General features: G+C 49.1%; 5 protein-coding genes across 5 annotated transcripts; 3 read left to right on the forward strand and 2 right to left on the reverse strand.

The window, feature by feature from the left end:
* Positions 1-308: 308 nt before the first annotated feature.
* On the forward strand, positions 309-689 carry LOC128715789 (ejaculatory bulb-specific protein 3-like). Its single transcript, XM_053810704.1, has one exon. The coding sequence runs from the start codon at positions 309-311 to the stop codon at positions 687-689; it is 381 nt and encodes a 126-aa protein (XP_053666679.1).
* A 2471-nt stretch (positions 690-3160) lies between these two features.
* LOC128715787 (phosphorylated adapter RNA export protein) lies at positions 3161-5033 on the forward strand. The gene is made up of 6 exons (XM_053810702.1): positions 3161-3220; positions 3302-3993; positions 4092-4201; positions 4267-4358; positions 4428-4689; positions 4774-5033. The coding sequence occupies exons 1-6, from the start codon at positions 3161-3163 to the stop codon at positions 5031-5033; spliced, it is 1476 nt and encodes a 491-aa protein (XP_053666677.1).
* A 316-nt stretch (positions 5034-5349) lies between these two features.
* Positions 5350-6462, reverse strand: LOC128714843 (cell division cycle protein 123 homolog). The gene is made up of 2 exons (XM_053809723.1): positions 5763-6462; positions 5350-5705 (listed from the first exon to the last, which is right to left on the reverse strand). The coding sequence occupies exons 1-2, from the start codon at positions 6460-6462 to the stop codon at positions 5350-5352; spliced, it is 1056 nt and encodes a 351-aa protein (XP_053665698.1).
* Positions 6463-7103: 641 nt separating this feature from the next.
* LOC128711041 (transmembrane protein 184C) lies at positions 7104-9908 on the forward strand. The gene is made up of 5 exons (XM_053805908.1): positions 7104-7342; positions 8120-8156; positions 8237-8514; positions 8589-8795; positions 8882-9908. The coding sequence occupies exons 1-5, from the start codon at positions 7104-7106 to the stop codon at positions 9906-9908; spliced, it is 1788 nt and encodes a 595-aa protein (XP_053661883.1).
* A 685-nt stretch (positions 9909-10593) lies between these two features.
* LOC128714334 (integrator complex subunit 1) lies at positions 10594-17055 on the reverse strand. Its single transcript, XM_053809209.1, has one exon. The coding sequence runs from the start codon at positions 17053-17055 to the stop codon at positions 10594-10596; it is 6462 nt and encodes a 2153-aa protein (XP_053665184.1).
* Between the last annotated feature and the right edge of the window lie 289 nt (positions 17056-17344).

Consider the following 17344-nt stretch of genomic DNA (forward strand, 5'->3'; position numbering starts at 1 on the left):
CGAGCTCTAGCGCATCAGGTTAGTATAGCATGAGAAGTGATCCACCAGCTGCACCAAAGTTCCTAGCAGCGTTCCTCGAGATCTTCACGCACTGTAGTGATCGTAGCAAGATAACGTTTTTTTTGTTTTGTTTTTCAAACAACGAACAAAGTTGTAGACCTGATCAGTTCGTACACTCGTTACATCGCGTGTGAAACGTTATCGATTAACAATTCAAACTACAAGTGCAGTCAGTGCCTCCAAACCTCCGTATCGATTCTAGCGATTTTCTAACTCTCCACCGACAGAACTCATCCAACGCTCCAACCATGAAACTGTTCGTCGTCGTTGCCCTTGCCCTGGTCGGTACGGTGGCCGCTCAGTCGTACACCACCAAGTACGATAACGTCGATGTGGAGGAAATTCTCAAATCGGACCGCCTGTTCAACAACTACTTCAAGTGCCTGATGGATGAGGGCCGCTGCACCCCGGACGGTAACGAGCTGAAGCGCATCCTGCCGGACGCGCTCAAGACGGACTGTGCCAAGTGCAGTCCCAAGCAGCGCGACGGTGCGATCCAGGTGATCGATTACCTCATCAAGAACCGCAAGGCACAGTGGGAGACGCTGCAGAAGAAGTACGATCCGGAAAACAAGTACCTCGAGAAGTATCGCGATCAGGCCAAGAAGGAGGGCATCGCGCTGGAGTAAGGCGGCTTAAATGTGTGATTGTGACAGTTGGTGGACCGGAAGCAGAACCAAGGGCAGACGGGCCTTTGCCGACAAAACCAAACAAACCACCTCAAACACCACAACACACCAGTGGTGTTTCCTGAAGCTTCCTATAGCGTGCGATACAACAACTTTCGTGTCCTTTCCGTATCGTGCTCGTTTTACTACATCCTGTCCATGAGAGTCTCCCTGGGTACTGGTTCTTCTCTTCACCGGTCAAGGACACCGTCAGTGAGGCGAGAAAATGGACGGAGGTGCTCATCGCCGCATGTACTTCGTTAGGAGTCAAAAGCGTGAAAGTTCCAATGCTCTATTGTACTCTAACCCCTCTTTGTGATATCGTTGTCTGTAGCGACTCACTGCTGTAAAGATGGCCATTTTATTTGTTTTTTTGATTGATATATTGTTACGTTATGTTTTTATGATGTTTACTCGTCGTCTAGTTCGGCAACTCATTAGAAAATTTGCGGAAGTCCTACAACAGCATAAACAGGATATAGCTGAGCAATAAATCCAATGATCGATACTTTCTAAACATGGTGTTCTTATCATTTCCGTGCGCAGTGTTGCATGAATAGTACGCATGATACTTATGATACCATTGTACAGACCCATGCCGGCAATTGGATGTGCGGGGTTTGGCGCTGTACAGCGTCAGCCGAGTGGTCACTACCGACCGCATCGATCAGCACCGATTCGAAGGCGTGGAGGAATCTAATTTATGCATCCGAAACGAAGGTTATTACGCGTGTTCTCTCCTGCCTAGAGAGCGTGTGAAACACGACCAATAACTGCACTACGTACGCCAGTCGATTAGACTCGCTGCGAATATACGCTATTTTTTTCCATTGAAGAAACTATAACGATGCCCCTTCGACCCGCCGATAGATAATGCCGACAGGTCGAACCGGGTCGGGTCAACTTGCACTAACCGGAAGCTGGCCGCAATCGTCCGACGTCACTGCTAACGGTAGTGCCCTTTGTACCTGTGCATGAGCTGTTTGTCGTAGAGAAAGGGGAAAAAAACTCGCCAAGTATCGCCGCACAAACAACAACTAAGTGGCCACCGTTAAGTTCCATGCCCAGCTTCTTAGAAACGTGAGCAACATCAGTAAAGTGGTAATTATATTTACTAATTGATACTGCGCTTGAATGGGTAGTGGTTTGCTTTTTTGTCTATAATTCTACTACCGATTCCGAGTAATTTGTGCTATTCTTTGTGCAATATGCGTTGTCGATCTGTCGGTCGACAACGCCTCGTTCAAACGGCGGGGAAATCCCTCCAACGAGATATCGTATAATGATCCTCGGTTCGTTCGATCTTTGGCGGGAGGGATCACATAACCGTTTCGTTAACGATCGCCGCATACAAATATTTGGCGTAACGCGGTGTGCTGCCAAAGCAAATAAAGATGTGCAATGCAAACTATTTGCGAGACCAATCCCGTTTCGATTAGTGATGGGAAGTCTGGGGTGGTTTGTTGAGTCCACTCTGACTCCGAAGCCGAAAAATGTGATTCAAGTCCTAAACCCGGATTACTGTACAGTTGACACCGGATTACGCCGAACACCCCCGAGGATTTCTTCGCTTTCCATAGCTTTGAAACGTCTTTTCCACAAGTTTTTCAGTCTACAAACCATAGCTTTTACTAGAAAAAGTCAAATTAATTCGTCTCTTTTTATGAGTTGTAAGCGTAATTTTCCATGGACGTTAAAGATTTTTCTATAAGTTTCTTTGAGCTTGTCGTAGTTAGCCAAGAGACAGCTTGTTGTATCGTTCCGTCATTAGGGGGTGGTTCGCTGGTGTTTTTGGTGGAGGCGCTGGTGCCACAACAGAATCGGCACTATATTCTATCCGAGCCAAGCCCCCGTACGTATGAATTCAACTAAGAGCAAATAAATTCTAGAGAAACCAAGAGAAATGGCAGACCTAGACCTCGTGAGGTTCCAGTGCCACCATCTGGCCAATTTGGTTCTGGTTCAATCTGGTTCAGTTTGCTTCGCGGAAGCTTAGCAGGGTTCGTAGTTTGTTTGTAGCAACTACGTGCTATTTAGAGAGGTTCGAAACGCTTTGCCTAAACTGAATGTTGGTTGCTATCGTCGAACTGAGAACCATTTCTTGCGCAATGTTCAGAATCAACGTTGCATTCAAAGGAATCTGCTTCTGCGTTCAAACGTGAAACATTTCAACAGGAAGAAAATTTCTCATACCAATACCGTTTTCAAGCAAATCGGTACAGCTACTGGCAGCTATCAAAGAAACGTCAACCAAGCGCCAAACCCGCGACAGTTTGATTATTTCGGTGATACACTTTTCTTGCAAAAACGAACGCGAAATTTACGCTTAAATTACGCACTTATGGCGTATTTCTAGGCCATTTGTTGCCTACTAAATCCGCACTAGTTGTACTCGCGCCGTGGATATAGTCTTTTCACAGAAAGGAGCACAAATGATGGAACACGAGACGCTGAATTTGCCAAGTCCTAAAGACGACCTGGAAGAAGGAGAAGTAATGCATTGTTTTCTCAGAATCCTTGTTCCTTAACCAAACTTAACGATTTCCTCACTGCTCCAATCGTCGCCGATTTAGTTGTCCGATAGTGATAGCGATGGGTACACTCCCCTTGCACGGCCGGACCCGGCCAAGATCGAGTTTGCATCAGTCTCCGTTAGTCTGCCGAGACAAATGGACATCGTCTCCGATGAGCAGGACGACGATGAACTTCAGCAGGATAAAAGTGACACGGACGGTAGCTCGGATGAAAGTGACAGCAACATAAGGCTCGGCTCTGGCAGCTATTCTAAACGAATGCTTGGCCAACCATCACGAGCAGGACATCAGCGAACGCTGCATGCGCATCCGAAGAGCGTTGTTGCTGGCAAACCAAACCCAACGCCTCGTGCTGCTGCTGCTGCTGCTGCTGTCCGACCGAACAAATATAACATATGGACGGAAAGTCTTCAGGAGGACACACTGATGGAAACGATGCGGGGTTGCGATGTGACCGCGAACGGAATGCGCAATCGAGACGTCGAATCGTACGATTACAAGCTTCGGTCACGGTTGCAGAGCGGCAACGCATTCGAACGGCTAAAACGCCGTCAGTCGAACTCGGACGATTCGGACGGATATGCCGGTGGCGGTAAACGCATGCGAACGTCTCATAGCTCCTACCCTGAGCCGGAACCCCGAGAACGACCAGGCAGCGTAAAGGAACGAATTGGCAAGCGGAATAACAGCACCGACAGTAACAGTGACGACTGTGCGCAAAATGCTCCAAGGTATGTTTCACGCTTTTCTGCACACAATGTATATGAGCACCGCTGGTAAAAGGGAATTAAGTTAAGTCCGTGCAATATGAACGTAAATTACGCCCTAGATTCGATTGCAGGCACATACCGGATCTGAATGTGGAGGAGAACTGTTCCAATGAATCGTTCGGCAACGAGCTGGCTGGCAAACTGTGCGAAACTCACACCGATCTATTGGGTAAGATCGAATTTGGTACTATTTGTCGGCAGATTAACGTAAGGTGTGTTTTTGGATTTTTTTAGTGCGAGTAGTTGAAGCACTTGGCAAGGAGATACCTATGAAACTCTTCAAAGAAACCCAGAAAATCGAAGCCGATGGAGGAATGCTGGTTATGGTAGATTTAATTTCATTATTAAATCGTGATCACCTCACTTACTTTAAATTCGGTTTCATCCCACCATAGAAAGGCTGGCGGCGACGCACACCGGGTGGAGTGTTCCTGTTTCTACTAAAACATTGCGAGGAGGTAGACCAGGAGATTAAAAAGACTATCTTCCAGGAGGACAAAAAGGCGAAACAGAAAGAATGGAAGCTAACGAAAAATTTGAACCGAGATAAGAAGGTGGAGGAACTAAAGAAAACGCTTAACCGCCAAGCGGCTAACGATACGGAACAACCGTCGATACCGATTATGTCCCACTTGAAGGCGGAAACGCACAGCACTCGTGAGTGAAGTGTATAAAAGCAGCTGCGTAAATTTGTCCCCTTTTATAAAAAAAACCTTTTTTCCCCATTTTCCATCCAAACAGTTTCAAACCCACCACCATCGCCGGTGGGAGAGGAAAACTTCGAAGGTGGTTCCGACTACGAGTCACGCAACATCCACGTGAACGTAACGACCAGTCCGGACAAAGCGCTTCTACACACGAACGATACGGACAAAGATTCGGACGCCTGTCCAGAAGACACGTGCCGACTGTTGCCGGACGGTCCGACGCCGATGCGTAGTTTGGCCAGCTACCAAGAGGACTGTCTCGATATTACGTGCGATGATATGGATCTCTTTTAGCGGCAAACGTTAAGACAACTGTGGCCTATATATACGTTTAGGGTAACAACTATGCATGCACTTTACGAATCGAGCGTGTGCTGACCAATGACGGAAGCACCGACAGCGAAGGAGAGAGAAGTGAACGAGACATTAAGTGAAACAACAACAAAACCGCGGTATTACGGTCAGAACTAAAACGCGAACTACTTGTAAATACTCGAGATTGAATTATACTAACCTTAAGGCTTTAAAGTACAGAATGAACTGTTCACGTACAAGTTATTTTATGGTCTAGTATTGTTTCAGCGCATAGACGTGACAAATTTTTGGGACATTATGGTTGGTCCTCTGCATTATCGTGCAGTTGTTGCAGATTGCACTGCTCGATCAATCGGTTCACCAAATTGTTACTGTCACCCTCGGTGGTTGCGTCTGATGAAGCGGCGCCTTGAAAGAAGTTTCTGAAATCTTGGGGAAATCCGTACACGTTGCGCTTGATCGGCTGTATTCCGCAATCGTTTGGCAGGTAACGGAATTCTGGATCATCCTCTTCCCCAATTGTTGTTACCAGTGACTCATGTTCCAGCTGGTCATAATCGAACGCCAGGCTGTCGGAATGTCCTTTGCCGTAGAGCGAAAAGTCCATGATGATGACTTTATCCTTGGCTGGGCGGTAAACGTCGAAAACATCTGTGGAAAAGAGCCAAAAACTATTATCAATCCTTACGGGGTACATTATACACTTACAATCCTTCAGTGGGAAAGTATCCTTAATCTTCTCTTTGAACAGTGACACAATATCCGTCACAATGTCGGTTCGTTCTCGCGCTATATGCTCATGGTACGATGGCCAATGTCGCGGTGAGATCGCCATCAATGATCGATTACGTACAAAGCATCGAAACTCCGATCCAGGATGTATGTCCCGCCATTTCTTCAACACGATATGATACCCACTGTCATTTACAGTGGAACGTTCCCGGAAGTCTTCCTTGCAAAAGCTAGACGCTTTCAGCAACTGATACACATCGGTAATGTCGCGCACACACAGCGATTGTCCCAGCGTTATCCACTGGGCATCCTTAGGGCAGTGCCAATCGGTTTTTAAAAATGCCGTTCCTCCAAGACTCGCAATGGCATCCGTGAGTGTTTGCGAGAATGCCGTAAAAGCGGGCTGCTCTTCTTCAGGTTCCTCGGCCTCACCGTCGCTATCACCAAACTCATCGTCGAACGCATTATAGTGCGTGGTTTGGAATCCTTCGCCGGTGCTCACGTCGGTGAAGTTGGTACACTCCTTCGGCAGGATAAGCATATCTTGCCGCAGATAGGCCAACACATCTTCCGGCACGGGAATGATGCAGGATTTGATCGTGTCTTTCCGAAACAGATCGCACCAGTTAACGTGCATGCAGGCCTGCTTTTCGACCTCAACATTGCGAATCAACATTTTGCTAAATTTAAATGCAAAAACAACTGTAAAAATGACCAATTTCCAAAGTGATGAAATGCACGGCTGGATGTTGCACAGGGGAAACGAACTGCGCAATGTTTTGTTTACCAAACGGGGCAAGGCGAAGCCTACTGACAGGTTGCGTTTGGCAGCTGTCAAACGCACCAGGCTGAGCTTTAAATTTCTACGAATTCCCAATTCATTCGACGTCGCAGTGAAAAAGTTGCATTATTTTGTAAACAATAACATCACGACAAAAACTGTTGTTATCTACACGACTGTGAGCTAATCGAATTATATCACATTCGTGTGCCTGTAATTCGACACGCGCCAAGGCTATGTGTTTGAGGATAAAGAAAATCCGTACCGCAAGTGAAACTAGGTGAAAATGCCTGCGTGTGGTGCCGTAGATTTGGATTTCTCCCCTCGGTGGTAATGAAAATAAACGGGGAACCATCTAAAACACGAAAAAGGAAAGATAAAACTGTAATCAATCAGCAAACTCACTATCGAGCGAGTAGTTGAATTGTTTCTTGTAAGGATGTGTGCGGCCTAGTGGTCCTCGTTTGTGTTGTGCAAAGAAAGAAACCTGTGCGGTGCAGGTCAGCAAAGAAAAAATAGGCCAGCACGGAAGCAGAATGTGCATACATTGGCGAGTTTGGTTACGGCCACTGCTGGTAGTGCTGTACGTACTGTTTGTCATTATTGTCGTCCCGCTGCTGATCGCGGATTCGGTAAAGGATGGCTTCACGCGCAAGGGACAACTCATCCTGATCGGCGGTCTGTTTGTACTGTGCGCCATACCGATCTCGATATGGCAGATCGCACAGCACACCATTCACTACACGCAGCCCCAGCTGCAGCGGCACATCATCAGGTAGGAGATGCTTCTTAGCGAGCTCATCACAACAGCTAAAAGTCGGTTGTTAAAACTCTATCAAATTGCGGAAAACCTTGTTGGAAGCTTTCCTCGCGTCTTATCAAACACATTAAATGCCATGAGTCATGGTGTTTACGTCTTCTTTCTGCTAATCTGCACAACGAGCAGAGCCAACGATAGTACTGTTAAGTGCTATGCGATTAGAAGCTAAACAAATGTAAACTCACACTTGCTGGCTGCAATAAAAACCAGGTCGCCGTGTATGCCTGCGTAGTAACCACGGACGTTCTTTCGGCTTCAATGGATCCACTGAACCGTGAAAAATAACATGTGAATGTTGAAACGGACGGATTCGGAGCTAAGAAAGGAGCAATAAAACAAGCCGAACTAAAAGCCTCTTCGCATATGTAACATACTAAATTGCACTGTTATGTCGTTCAGAATTTAGGAGGCAAATTGAATACCATACAATTTTCATGCCTTAGTCCATATAAATTATCAAATTTTGATAAGAACTTCAATGCAAAAAATCGTGCCTGCAAGCACGTTTTTGTCTTTCGATCGCAAAACACTGTCAGTGAACGATCCTCAATGATTCATCGCTCATACGCCTTCAGGAAGAAAGGCCGTCAGCAATTGACGTTATCAACACTCGGAACTTTTCTTGACCTTCGATAATGTAACACAAATCTTCACCGCGTTTCGAGTGCGCTTATCATCTGAAAGCCATTCCAATTATTTTTTTTCATAAATCGAACCATGCTTTCGTTTCAGAATCCTGTGGATGGTACCGATCTACGCGCTAAATGCGGTATGTACACTGATTCTGATGATTCTTCTCGTGATGATCCTTTTTTGTACATGCTTTTTGTTTGTTTGTTTAATTCTTAGCTGCTCTGCTTGATCTACCCGAGCAAATCGATCTACATGGACAGTATACGCGAGTGTTACGAAGCGTACGTCATTTACAACTTCATGAAGTATCTACTAAACTATCTCAACCTGGAGATGGACCTGGAGCGGGCTCTAGAGTTCAACACACAAACGCATCACTTCATTCCCTGCTGCTGTCTTTCGACGTGGCAGATGGGTCGGGAGTTTGTGCATAACTGCAAGCACGGTATACTGCAGTACACGGTCGTACGGCCGCTAACCACAATCATTGCATGGTAAGGAACGGCATACCTCACTAGCCCTTAGTTCTGCTCAACTCATATAACATCGATCTCTCATTTATACGCAGCATCTGCCAACTGAATCACGTTTACGGCGAGGGTCAGTTCCAAGCATCGGTAGCATTCCCGTACCTGGTATTCATCAACAATTGCTCCCAATCGATCGCAATGTACTGTCTGGCACTGTTCTATCGAGCAACACGCAATGAGCTGCGGGCGATGAAACCGTTGCCAAAATTTTTCTGCATAAAAGCTGTCATTTTCTTTTCATTCTTGTACGTATCAGCGTTCCAATTGAATTACTTAAGTGATAACAATTTCTATAACTTCTCTCAACACTCCCTTTCCTTCCCTTCAACAGCCAAAGTGTGATCATCTACTTCCTAGTGTATTACGGCATCATAAAGGACATTTTCGACAGCAACACATCGGAGTTCGAATCACAGCTGGAGCTATCGACCAAGCTGCAAAACTTTCTCATCTGCATTGAAATGTTTTTGGCCGCGCTGGCCCACCACTACAGCTTTTCGCACCATCCGTACGTGCTCAACATTCCAGTAGGATTGATCGCGCGAGGTAGCATCAACGGGAGCAGCGCGGGCGGTGCTAGTGGAGGTGGTGTCAGCGGAACATCACAACCCTGGTACTATGGGTTTTTGACCATGCTCGATCTGTCCGACGTACGGCAGGACGTGTCCGAGCATCTGGGCGAGGTGGGTAGCTCGCTAAGCCGTCGCTTTAGGGGCCGTGCCGTGTATAATCTGGCCCCGGGAAGCAGCAGAACCTGTGATATGAACATTAGCGGATCGGAGCGCGAATTCCTGGTACCACAGGAAGGCGGTACGAATCTGCTCGCGAGCCAATGCTACCAGAGCGGTCTGTACTACAGCGCGACTGGGACGGGGACCGGTGTGTCACAGCTGTACGGAAGCGGTGGACCGTCGAAACCATCCGGCAGTGGTACGATCGGCAATCCGAAGTACGGTGCACTCGACAGTGGCATCAGTATCGTTCGGCCGAAGGTGGAGAAGCTTGTCGAAACGCCGAATGAAGGCGCACCACCGAAGGAGATCAACATATTCAACCAGTTCCCTTCGACCAAAGCGCTTAATCTCACGCTCAGCAAAACACCAAGCTACGAGAATTTAATTTCACTCAAAACGGATGCCGATCCGGCGACGTCACGCGGTACCAAGACGCAAGCCGGTCGACAGCGTTCGTCGAACAACAGCAACAGTGAATCGAGTTCCTCCCAGCGATTGATGCAGCGATCGGAGAGCAATGGAAGCGATTGGCTTAGCACGCCCGATGACGAACTGGGCATCGACGTCAAGGGTGTCAGCACGGACAATATTAATATCAATACGAATCGGCATCGAAAAGCGTAGAGCGTACCCTTTCGCTCTTGATACTGGCCACCATAGAAGTATTCCTGGTTGCGATACTCATGTCAGCAGGGAAATTAGGCAACCAACAAAACGAAGGCGTTCGCCACTTATCTCAGCTTTGTTGTGCGTTTTCGCTATCGTACCGCGAACTGTATCGAAATTATCATATTGGTTTTAATCTTAAATCTCATAACGGATAGACTGTGCATTCAATCGTATCGTATCTGTGGTATCAACGTAAAAATTCCTTTCACCGTTATCCGTCGGTCCACGCGGATGTGGATCGTTGGGCAAAACCGGACAAACCCATACTGCTTCACTGTGTGCATACAGCAGCAATAATTATTTAGGCTATAACACCATCCCGACACAGTCAATCTGATATTATGTTCAACCAACAATTAAATTCCTTTTGTTTTGTATGCTTTGGTTCGGATACCCGTATATCGTCCAGCCGAAAATTACGAATAAATTATAGATATAAATAAAAACGAGAAATCCGGAAGATTTACAGTTTAACTGGCAAAATAGGATTTTTCTCATCATCTTCTGATCAGTCGTAGATTGATAAACGTCTATGGTGGGTTATTGTTACGGTAAGAATCTATTTTTTTTACATTCTTTGTGACCTTACTATAATAAGTCGCTGTCTGTGCTACATTAATGTTCCATTCCTTCAACCAGCTTAACACGCATGCTGCTTCTTCAGTGCCTGAACACACCTTCGTAGCGCATTGTACGTGTTAATGCGGCTGCCGATGCCCAGCTCGAAGACAGCCTTCAATATCTGTGGCGTGTGTTCCTGCAGGCACAGCGTATACTCCGTCGTCTTGTCCAGCGCACTGTGCACCACTGCAACGTCCTCATGGTTAAGACACTGTACAAACGCCGTCAATGCCGTCCCATTCGTACCAACGCCGCCCGGGCTTTGCTTCAACCAACGCGTCACCAGATTATGCGCCATTTGTCGGATCGTAGACGACGGGTGTTGCACGAACCGGATCACATCGTCAAAGATGTCCTCGAGCAGTGCCGGTCGCTTAACGGACAGTGCGTCCAACTCCATTAACGGCACGGAAACTTCATCGATGTCTCTGGATCGTAGCACCGCGACCAGCTCGGTCCAGTGGTTCGGTAGAATATCATTCTTAATCGCCGGGGCCAGCATCAGCCCCACTGCTGCACTGCCTGAATCGCCCAGTTTACTCCCAGCGTTGCTATCGATCATCGCACGCTGATCATCCATTCCGTCGAACGATGCCGCACTTGCTGCCAGCAGGTCCAAATCGGCCAGTATACCAACGGAATGCTTTCGCGCGAATGTGCCCGTGTTGCGTAACATTGACAGGCCTTGCACCAGTTGCTGCAGCGCGTGCAAATCAAAGTGCTGATGGGCAAGATCGATCAGTACGTCACCGTACTGCTCTACGAACGCGATGGCAGTTTGCGGATTTGCCCCGATGTATGCCTGCAGGAACTCGACAAAGCGGTAGATCAGTGTGTAGCTTTCCTTAAATGTACCGTGATGTTTCAGCAGCTGGAAAAAACAATCCAGCCCGTTCTGTAGCCCTGCACGGTAGCAATCGTGGTATACGAGCGGTGCCAACAGCTCCAGTATGCCCATCACCTGGTGGAACAGATGGAAGTGATACTCCGAACGCAGCACGTGCAGATCCATGTGGGCACGTCCCTGCAGCAGTGCGGACAGTACGGACAACTGTCGCAGCAGCAGCGTTGGATGCGATGCGGCAAGCTTCCGCACGATCAGCTCCATTTCAGCGGACATGGTTTGAAAGTCGCGCGGATTGTTCAGACACGCGATCGTCGTAATGATGTAGTACGTGAACTTGTCCGCCACACATCCACCGGGCTCGTTGCGCATATCGGCCTGGTAGAGATCCGTACAGACGCTCGGCAGGATAAACTTCATGGGCGGTAGGTTGAGATACAGCTGTTGCAGAAACTTTCGGGCCGCGGAAGCAAAGACTGCCGCATTCGCGCGACGCTCATAGCCCTGCACGTACATCACCATACCGGGCAGCATGGAAAGTTTGCCCGGCAAACACTGCAACAGTAGCTTCACGCGCTGACTCAAACGACGAACTGGCCCTGCCGCACCGTTTTCCTCCGCCAGTATGTAATCGATGAAGGTGCACGATTGCGTCTCGTTCAGCGTTACGATATACTCGATCTGTTCGTGCTTCGGTACGGCTTTGTCCCGTCCCTGCCAAAGGCGCGGATTGCGCGTTAGCGTATCGATGAAATCCAGTACCGAGGCGGGATCGTATGCGGGATTGAACGATCCCATCAGTAAGTCCACCGTCTGGTACATGGTAGCCCAGCTCGCCTGATGTGACATCAGCGACAGCAGATATGGGCGCGAATTCGACAAACTTCGGCTGAATAATAACTCCATCTGCTGCTCCTTGTTGACCCGTATCAGTTCCGAGTCCGCATCGGCCACCCAATCGACCAGCAGCCCACATTTGTTACACTCAGGCTCACTTTTTGCTTCCATCCCTTCTGGTCTGCTACCACTTCCTTTCAGCATGGTCGCAGCGACGCTGATCAGTGTTTCCCGGCTGGTGCGCCACAGCTGTTGCATTCCTTTCCTTTCCACATCGGCAGTTCTGGTAGTCGACAGTACCTGCAGCAATTCACTGCCAAACGTTCCGGAGCAGCTGACCGTTGATTCTTGCTTCCCGTTTGATCCATTCGCAATACCACCCGCCTCTTTCTGGGCGTGGCGTATCATCTGCGTCCGCTTGCTGACCAACACCTCCAACAGGACGGTATTCGACGTCGGATTGACGCAACGAATGACTTCATCCAACACATGCAACATGTAGTTGAGATTTTCAAACTTTTCGATTGGCGTTTCAAGCAACGCCCGGAAGAAGCATACCACTTGCGAGTTCTGTACCAATCCCTTAATCAAACCCTGACCTTGGGGACTCTTAAGCAAACGGCCCAGGTACGAGATCGCTTTGTTGGCGGCATACTCCTGTGATTTTGACGATGAGTTCATTAGCCGTTGAATAAGCTTTCGGTATTTGCCCATGGCGGTGCGGTTCAGCTTCAAGGGACAGGTAAGCACCAGCTCAATCGCTTCCTCGATCTCCTTCGTCTTCGAGCCGGCTACAGGCCTCGCATCGGAAGACACAGAACGTCGCAGATCAGCGGCTGATGTCGAAGGTAACAGCTCAATGCGGTACGACTCCATTACGCTTCCTTCTACGGTTGTTACCAGCGGTTTCGCTTCCTGCTCTTCATCGATCACCATCTTTTGCTCCCCGGAAGCGGTAGCCATCTGCTGCTGCGGGAGCAATTCTAGCGCCTTTACCGAAATGTGCCCATTCTTGGCCCCGCGTGCCTGTTGTATCTCGATTAGCTGTGCGAGATAGCTCTTGTTCAGGATGGCGGCATTTACCGCCTCGTACTGCACGATCACGGCACGGTCGAGCAGTGCCAACAGTTTCGACATCGAGCTGACCGGGGTGCCGAAGTTCTGCACGAACAGTACAATTTGATCCGGTGTCAGCCCTTGCAGGGCGGCATCCACAAGCCGCTCGACGCTGCTGCGGATCATCTTCAACTTCAGCCAGTCGGGTAGAATGCACACCGGCTCGGAACCGTCCACCGTGAATGCTTGCGGAGGCGGTGAACCCTCCGGGAACCAGTAGTCCAATATTTGTCCCGCCACCGAAATGAACGACGAATGCGTGAGCAGAATCACGAAGGCCTGGATGATGTTGAGATGGATGTGACACTGGCTTTCGTCGGCGAACTGTACCAGCAACAGATCGGGATATTCGGTGAACGCATGTGGAATAACCTTCGCATCGCGCAGCTTGATCAGGAAGTTGTTAAACATGACAAACAAACAGTTAAGCGTCTGGATGCGCTGTTCGCTCGGATCTGCTAGCGTGGGAATGATGTTTGCAAACACGGTGGTGCGTTCGACAATCAGATGCGACATGTCCATCACATGTTCCAGCATTGCTTCCTCGCCGTCCATTGCGCTATGAGCTGCCACGAACTGGATGTACACCATCACCAGCTCGGGAATGTTTTCCACCTGGCAGGCAGCACGCAGCTGTACGATCACGCTCGGTCTCACGTACGGGAAGTGTGGTATCATGGGCAGATAGCGTAACAACCAGTCCCCATTGTTGGCCTCGATCGGAACGGTCGCACCAGGGTCGTACTCCTCTTGGAACACTTTCAGCAATAGCTTCAAGCCCCGAATGGCTGCCTGTCGGGAGGCACTCGAGAACGATGACAACCGACGAAGGAAGTACTCCAGCACCTCTCCGATCATCATCTGATGCTCGCCCGTTTCGTCCTGCAGTACGCGCTGCAAATACAGCAGCAGTTCCGCTTCACGGCTCGCTTCTACAATGGCCGAGCCGGAATTGGCAAGCAGAAACTCGCACAAACATTGAACCGGCAGATGGTTGAAGTCACCCTCGGAGTTTTGCACCAAATCCGCCAACCACGGCATCGATTGTGACGTTCCCTGGCGCTGGATGATCTCAAGCAGCAGGTCCGGCTTGCGGCTGCGACACAACAGATGCCCCAACCGATGACTAACATTAAGTTGCTGTATTTGATCTAGGACCGGATTCGGTGGTCGACGTGCTACTCCCCGCGGATCCATCAATATCAGCTGGGATAGAAGCAAACTGTTCTGTTCCGTAATCGGGTTCGAGGCAAGATGGTTCTCAAACTCCAATATCTGAGCCTTCTCGAGGGCTGCCACTGAGAGCTCTTCTTCGCACGGTTTCGGTGGTCCAATCTGGTTCGTAATGCACATCTCCATCAGCAACCGGAGCATCGGATACTGTTCCCAGCAGAACGACCCGAACGAGGAGGGATTATGGGCCGAGATGAGCAGCAGAATGATCCACGTTTTCCAGTACAGGGATGAGATGGCGAGATTGGGCGGTTCATAGTTCGTCGGTAGAACAATATTATCCGGATGGTGATATTCGGACATCTTGAACAGCAGCTCGATAATCTTCAGATCGGTGATCTCCAGCGGTGGGTAGTCCATGTGCCGCAGGGATCCAGCCCTACGAACCAACTGCTCCGTAATCTCCATCGTATCCTGTATCGAGAAGGGAATCTCCTTCTCAATACCAATTAACAGTATGCACAGCATAAGGCTCTCTTGCAGCGGAATCTCGGACACCATTCGAAGAAGTGGCGCTCGTTCCGGCTCCGGTGGCCACTGATCCCCTTTGGCGTACGCCTCTGGAGAATCTAATAGCAACAGCTTGTGCAGTGCCGCCTTATAATCGCTGGCAGCAATCGGCTTGTATACCCTCGGTACGACATCCTTCATCCAGGCGAGTGCCTGATCCTGTATGATCGACTGCTGCTGGTAGAACGCACTCAGTGCTGTGGAACTTTTCGTTTCGCGTCCACTGCGGATGGAAACGTTTGCTTCGCGTATTTGCGGCGACACGGACAGGAACATGCACAGACACACGAGATCGACGATTGAGTGGAAGATACGATCGCGAAACTCCGAGCTTGCAATCTGCGGCGTAAGATCGGTCCGGTTTTGGAGCAGCACTTTGCAGAACACGGTCAGGTTGATGTCGTAGCGCAGCATCTTTACCAACTCGCGAAGGAAGAATCGCAACGTGCGCAGCACATCTTCGCGCTGTAGTAAAAATTCCTGATAGATCTCTGCCAGGTTGGCGGCCGATTCGGTCGGTTTCGTCTGGAACATCATGGCCAGCATGCCCATGTTGTTGGGGTTACGCGCATTGGAGAGCTCATTCTGCACAACATACTTCAATAGCGGGGTTAGTATTTCCGGCTGGCAGTTGATCATCTCCTTCAGCCCGATCATGAAGATATTAATCAGTGGTTTAGATTTCAGCCGCACCTTGGCCAAGTTGGAGAGCACTTCGTGCTCTTTAGGACTCTGGCCCGTTACGTTGTAGCACAGGAAGGTTAACAGTTCCTGCACCGGTTTGATCAACTTCCCGTTGTGGATCCATATTTCTAGCCGGGGAACAACGAAAGCGCGTACCTCCAGTATGCCGGACGCTAGTGAGATATATCGCAGCAAATTCTTCGTCGAGCAGTCCGGCCCTTGTCGACGGTTGAGCTGATCCTTCATCGCGTCCACTACCATGCGCTCGAGCTGCTCACGCATATGCCCAAATCGGGGTGGATTTGCATCGGGATCTTTCCCCAATGCGTCGCCAAACATCCCGCTGTCCGTTGAGTGCTCATCGTCGGGCAGTGTGCCGTCGCGTGTCGTTGGATTAAGTGTACTCAGCTCCGGCTGTAGCATCCACTTGGGTGGTATTTTAGTGCCGAAAGCAGCCACAATATTATCGGTAAACGGGGCACACTCTTCGTAATCCACCCACACACGATCGTTGATCGCATCATCAATATACGTCCGGATGAAACTTTCTGGCCACTGCTTTTTATCACTGTATCCTCGGGCGAGCAGGTTGCACGCAAGAATGTGCATCGTTGGATTGTTGCGGCCCTTGAACGCATTTCCACCGCTATCTCGCTTCAGCACAGCGATCAGTGCCGATGTGATCGTCTCGTTGCAGAACAAGTGTGGCCGCAAACGGGCCAGATACAGCAACGATAGTGATAAAACTGATTCCGATTTCGATTTAGGCGATATGAGCAGTTTGATTGCTCCGCAAATATATCCCACGACGCTGTCGCTGTCTTGTTGCTCTATGGCCGAAAGTACGGTCGCGGCTAGATCTACCGATTCACACTCCATTGCACACTGTTCCCAGTACTCGAGAATGCTGCTCGAGCTAGAGCTGTCTCCGCCCGAGGAGATCTTACTCGTACCGACACCGGAAACGCCGCCCAACCCAGTGCTGCTACCACTACCTATAGAACCACTCGCTCCCGCCGAAAGTTTCATTTTCTTCGACGCGGCTGGACCTCCAACACTTCCCAGCGCCATCGAGGAAGAGGCCTCCCGTTTGCGGTCCGATACCACACCACCGACAACGACCCGAGATTTGGCATCGTCGCCACGGGAACCACCAACGGACGATTTAGAACCGAGAGCATACAATTCCGCCTGCGGGTGGCTTAGCTGTTGCTTCTTGGTCGCCCGAATGCCCGGCCCTGATTTGCCTCGATCCATCGCCTAACTTCAAAGCATCCACGTACGAAAAAAGGGGAAAAACCGTAGCAGTCCTTTTGCCAGGAAGTTTTTGTCCAACCGGCGAAATGTAGTAATCTTTTATAGCGGCCAAATGTTCCTCTTTTAAAAATTTTCCTCCCGTTTTTCGATTGCAAACACGCAAATAAAATGATCATCGGCAAACGTCACGATTTCTTGCAAGCAAACATTTTTTTTCTTATCGCTAAACTGACGTTTACCTATGACGTTTGGTGCTCCGAAGGAAATAAACAAAAGGCTATATCGTGTG

Source organism: Anopheles marshallii, chromosome 3 (assembly GCF_943734725.1).
Source record: "Anopheles marshallii chromosome 3, idAnoMarsDA_429_01, whole genome shotgun sequence".
NCBI classification, from domain to species: Eukaryota; Metazoa; Arthropoda; class Insecta; order Diptera; family Culicidae; genus Anopheles; species Anopheles marshallii.

What these genes read in the sequence shown, in the direction of transcription:
- LOC128714843 (XM_053809723.1), bottom strand. Translation starts at nt 6,462, where the DNA reads ATGTTGATTCGCAATGTTGAGGTCGAAAAGCAGGCCTGCATGCACGTT. An exon ending in TACTTTCCCACTGAAGGATT is followed by an intron (nt 5,706 to 5,762) that starts GTAAGTGTATAA and finishes TCTTTTCCACAG; the next exon opens with ATGTTTTCGACGTTTACCGC.
- LOC128715787 (XM_053810702.1), top strand. Translation starts at nt 3,161, where the DNA reads ATGATGGAACACGAGACGCTGAATTTGCCAAGTCCTAAAGACGACCTG. An exon ending in ATGGAGGAATGCTGGTTATG is followed by an intron (nt 4,359 to 4,427) that starts GTAGATTTAATT and finishes ATCCCACCATAG; the next exon opens with AAAGGCTGGCGGCGACGCAC. An exon ending in GGCGGAAACGCACAGCACTC is followed by an intron (nt 4,690 to 4,773) that starts GTGAGTGAAGTG and finishes CCATCCAAACAG; the next exon opens with TTTCAAACCCACCACCATCG.
- LOC128711041 (XM_053805908.1), top strand. Translation starts at nt 7,104, where the DNA reads ATGTGCATACATTGGCGAGTTTGGTTACGGCCACTGCTGGTAGTGCTG. An exon ending in CTGCAGCGGCACATCATCAG is followed by an intron (nt 7,343 to 8,119) that starts GTAGGAGATGCT and finishes CTTTCGTTTCAG; the next exon opens with AATCCTGTGGATGGTACCGA. An exon ending in CGATCTACGCGCTAAATGCG is followed by an intron (nt 8,157 to 8,236) that starts GTATGTACACTG and finishes TTTAATTCTTAG; the next exon opens with CTGCTCTGCTTGATCTACCC.
- LOC128714334 (XM_053809209.1), bottom strand. Translation starts at nt 17,055, where the DNA reads ATGGATCGAGGCAAATCAGGGCCGGGCATTCGGGCGACCAAGAAGCAA.
- LOC128715789 (XM_053810704.1), top strand. Translation starts at nt 309, where the DNA reads ATGAAACTGTTCGTCGTCGTTGCCCTTGCCCTGGTCGGTACGGTGGCC.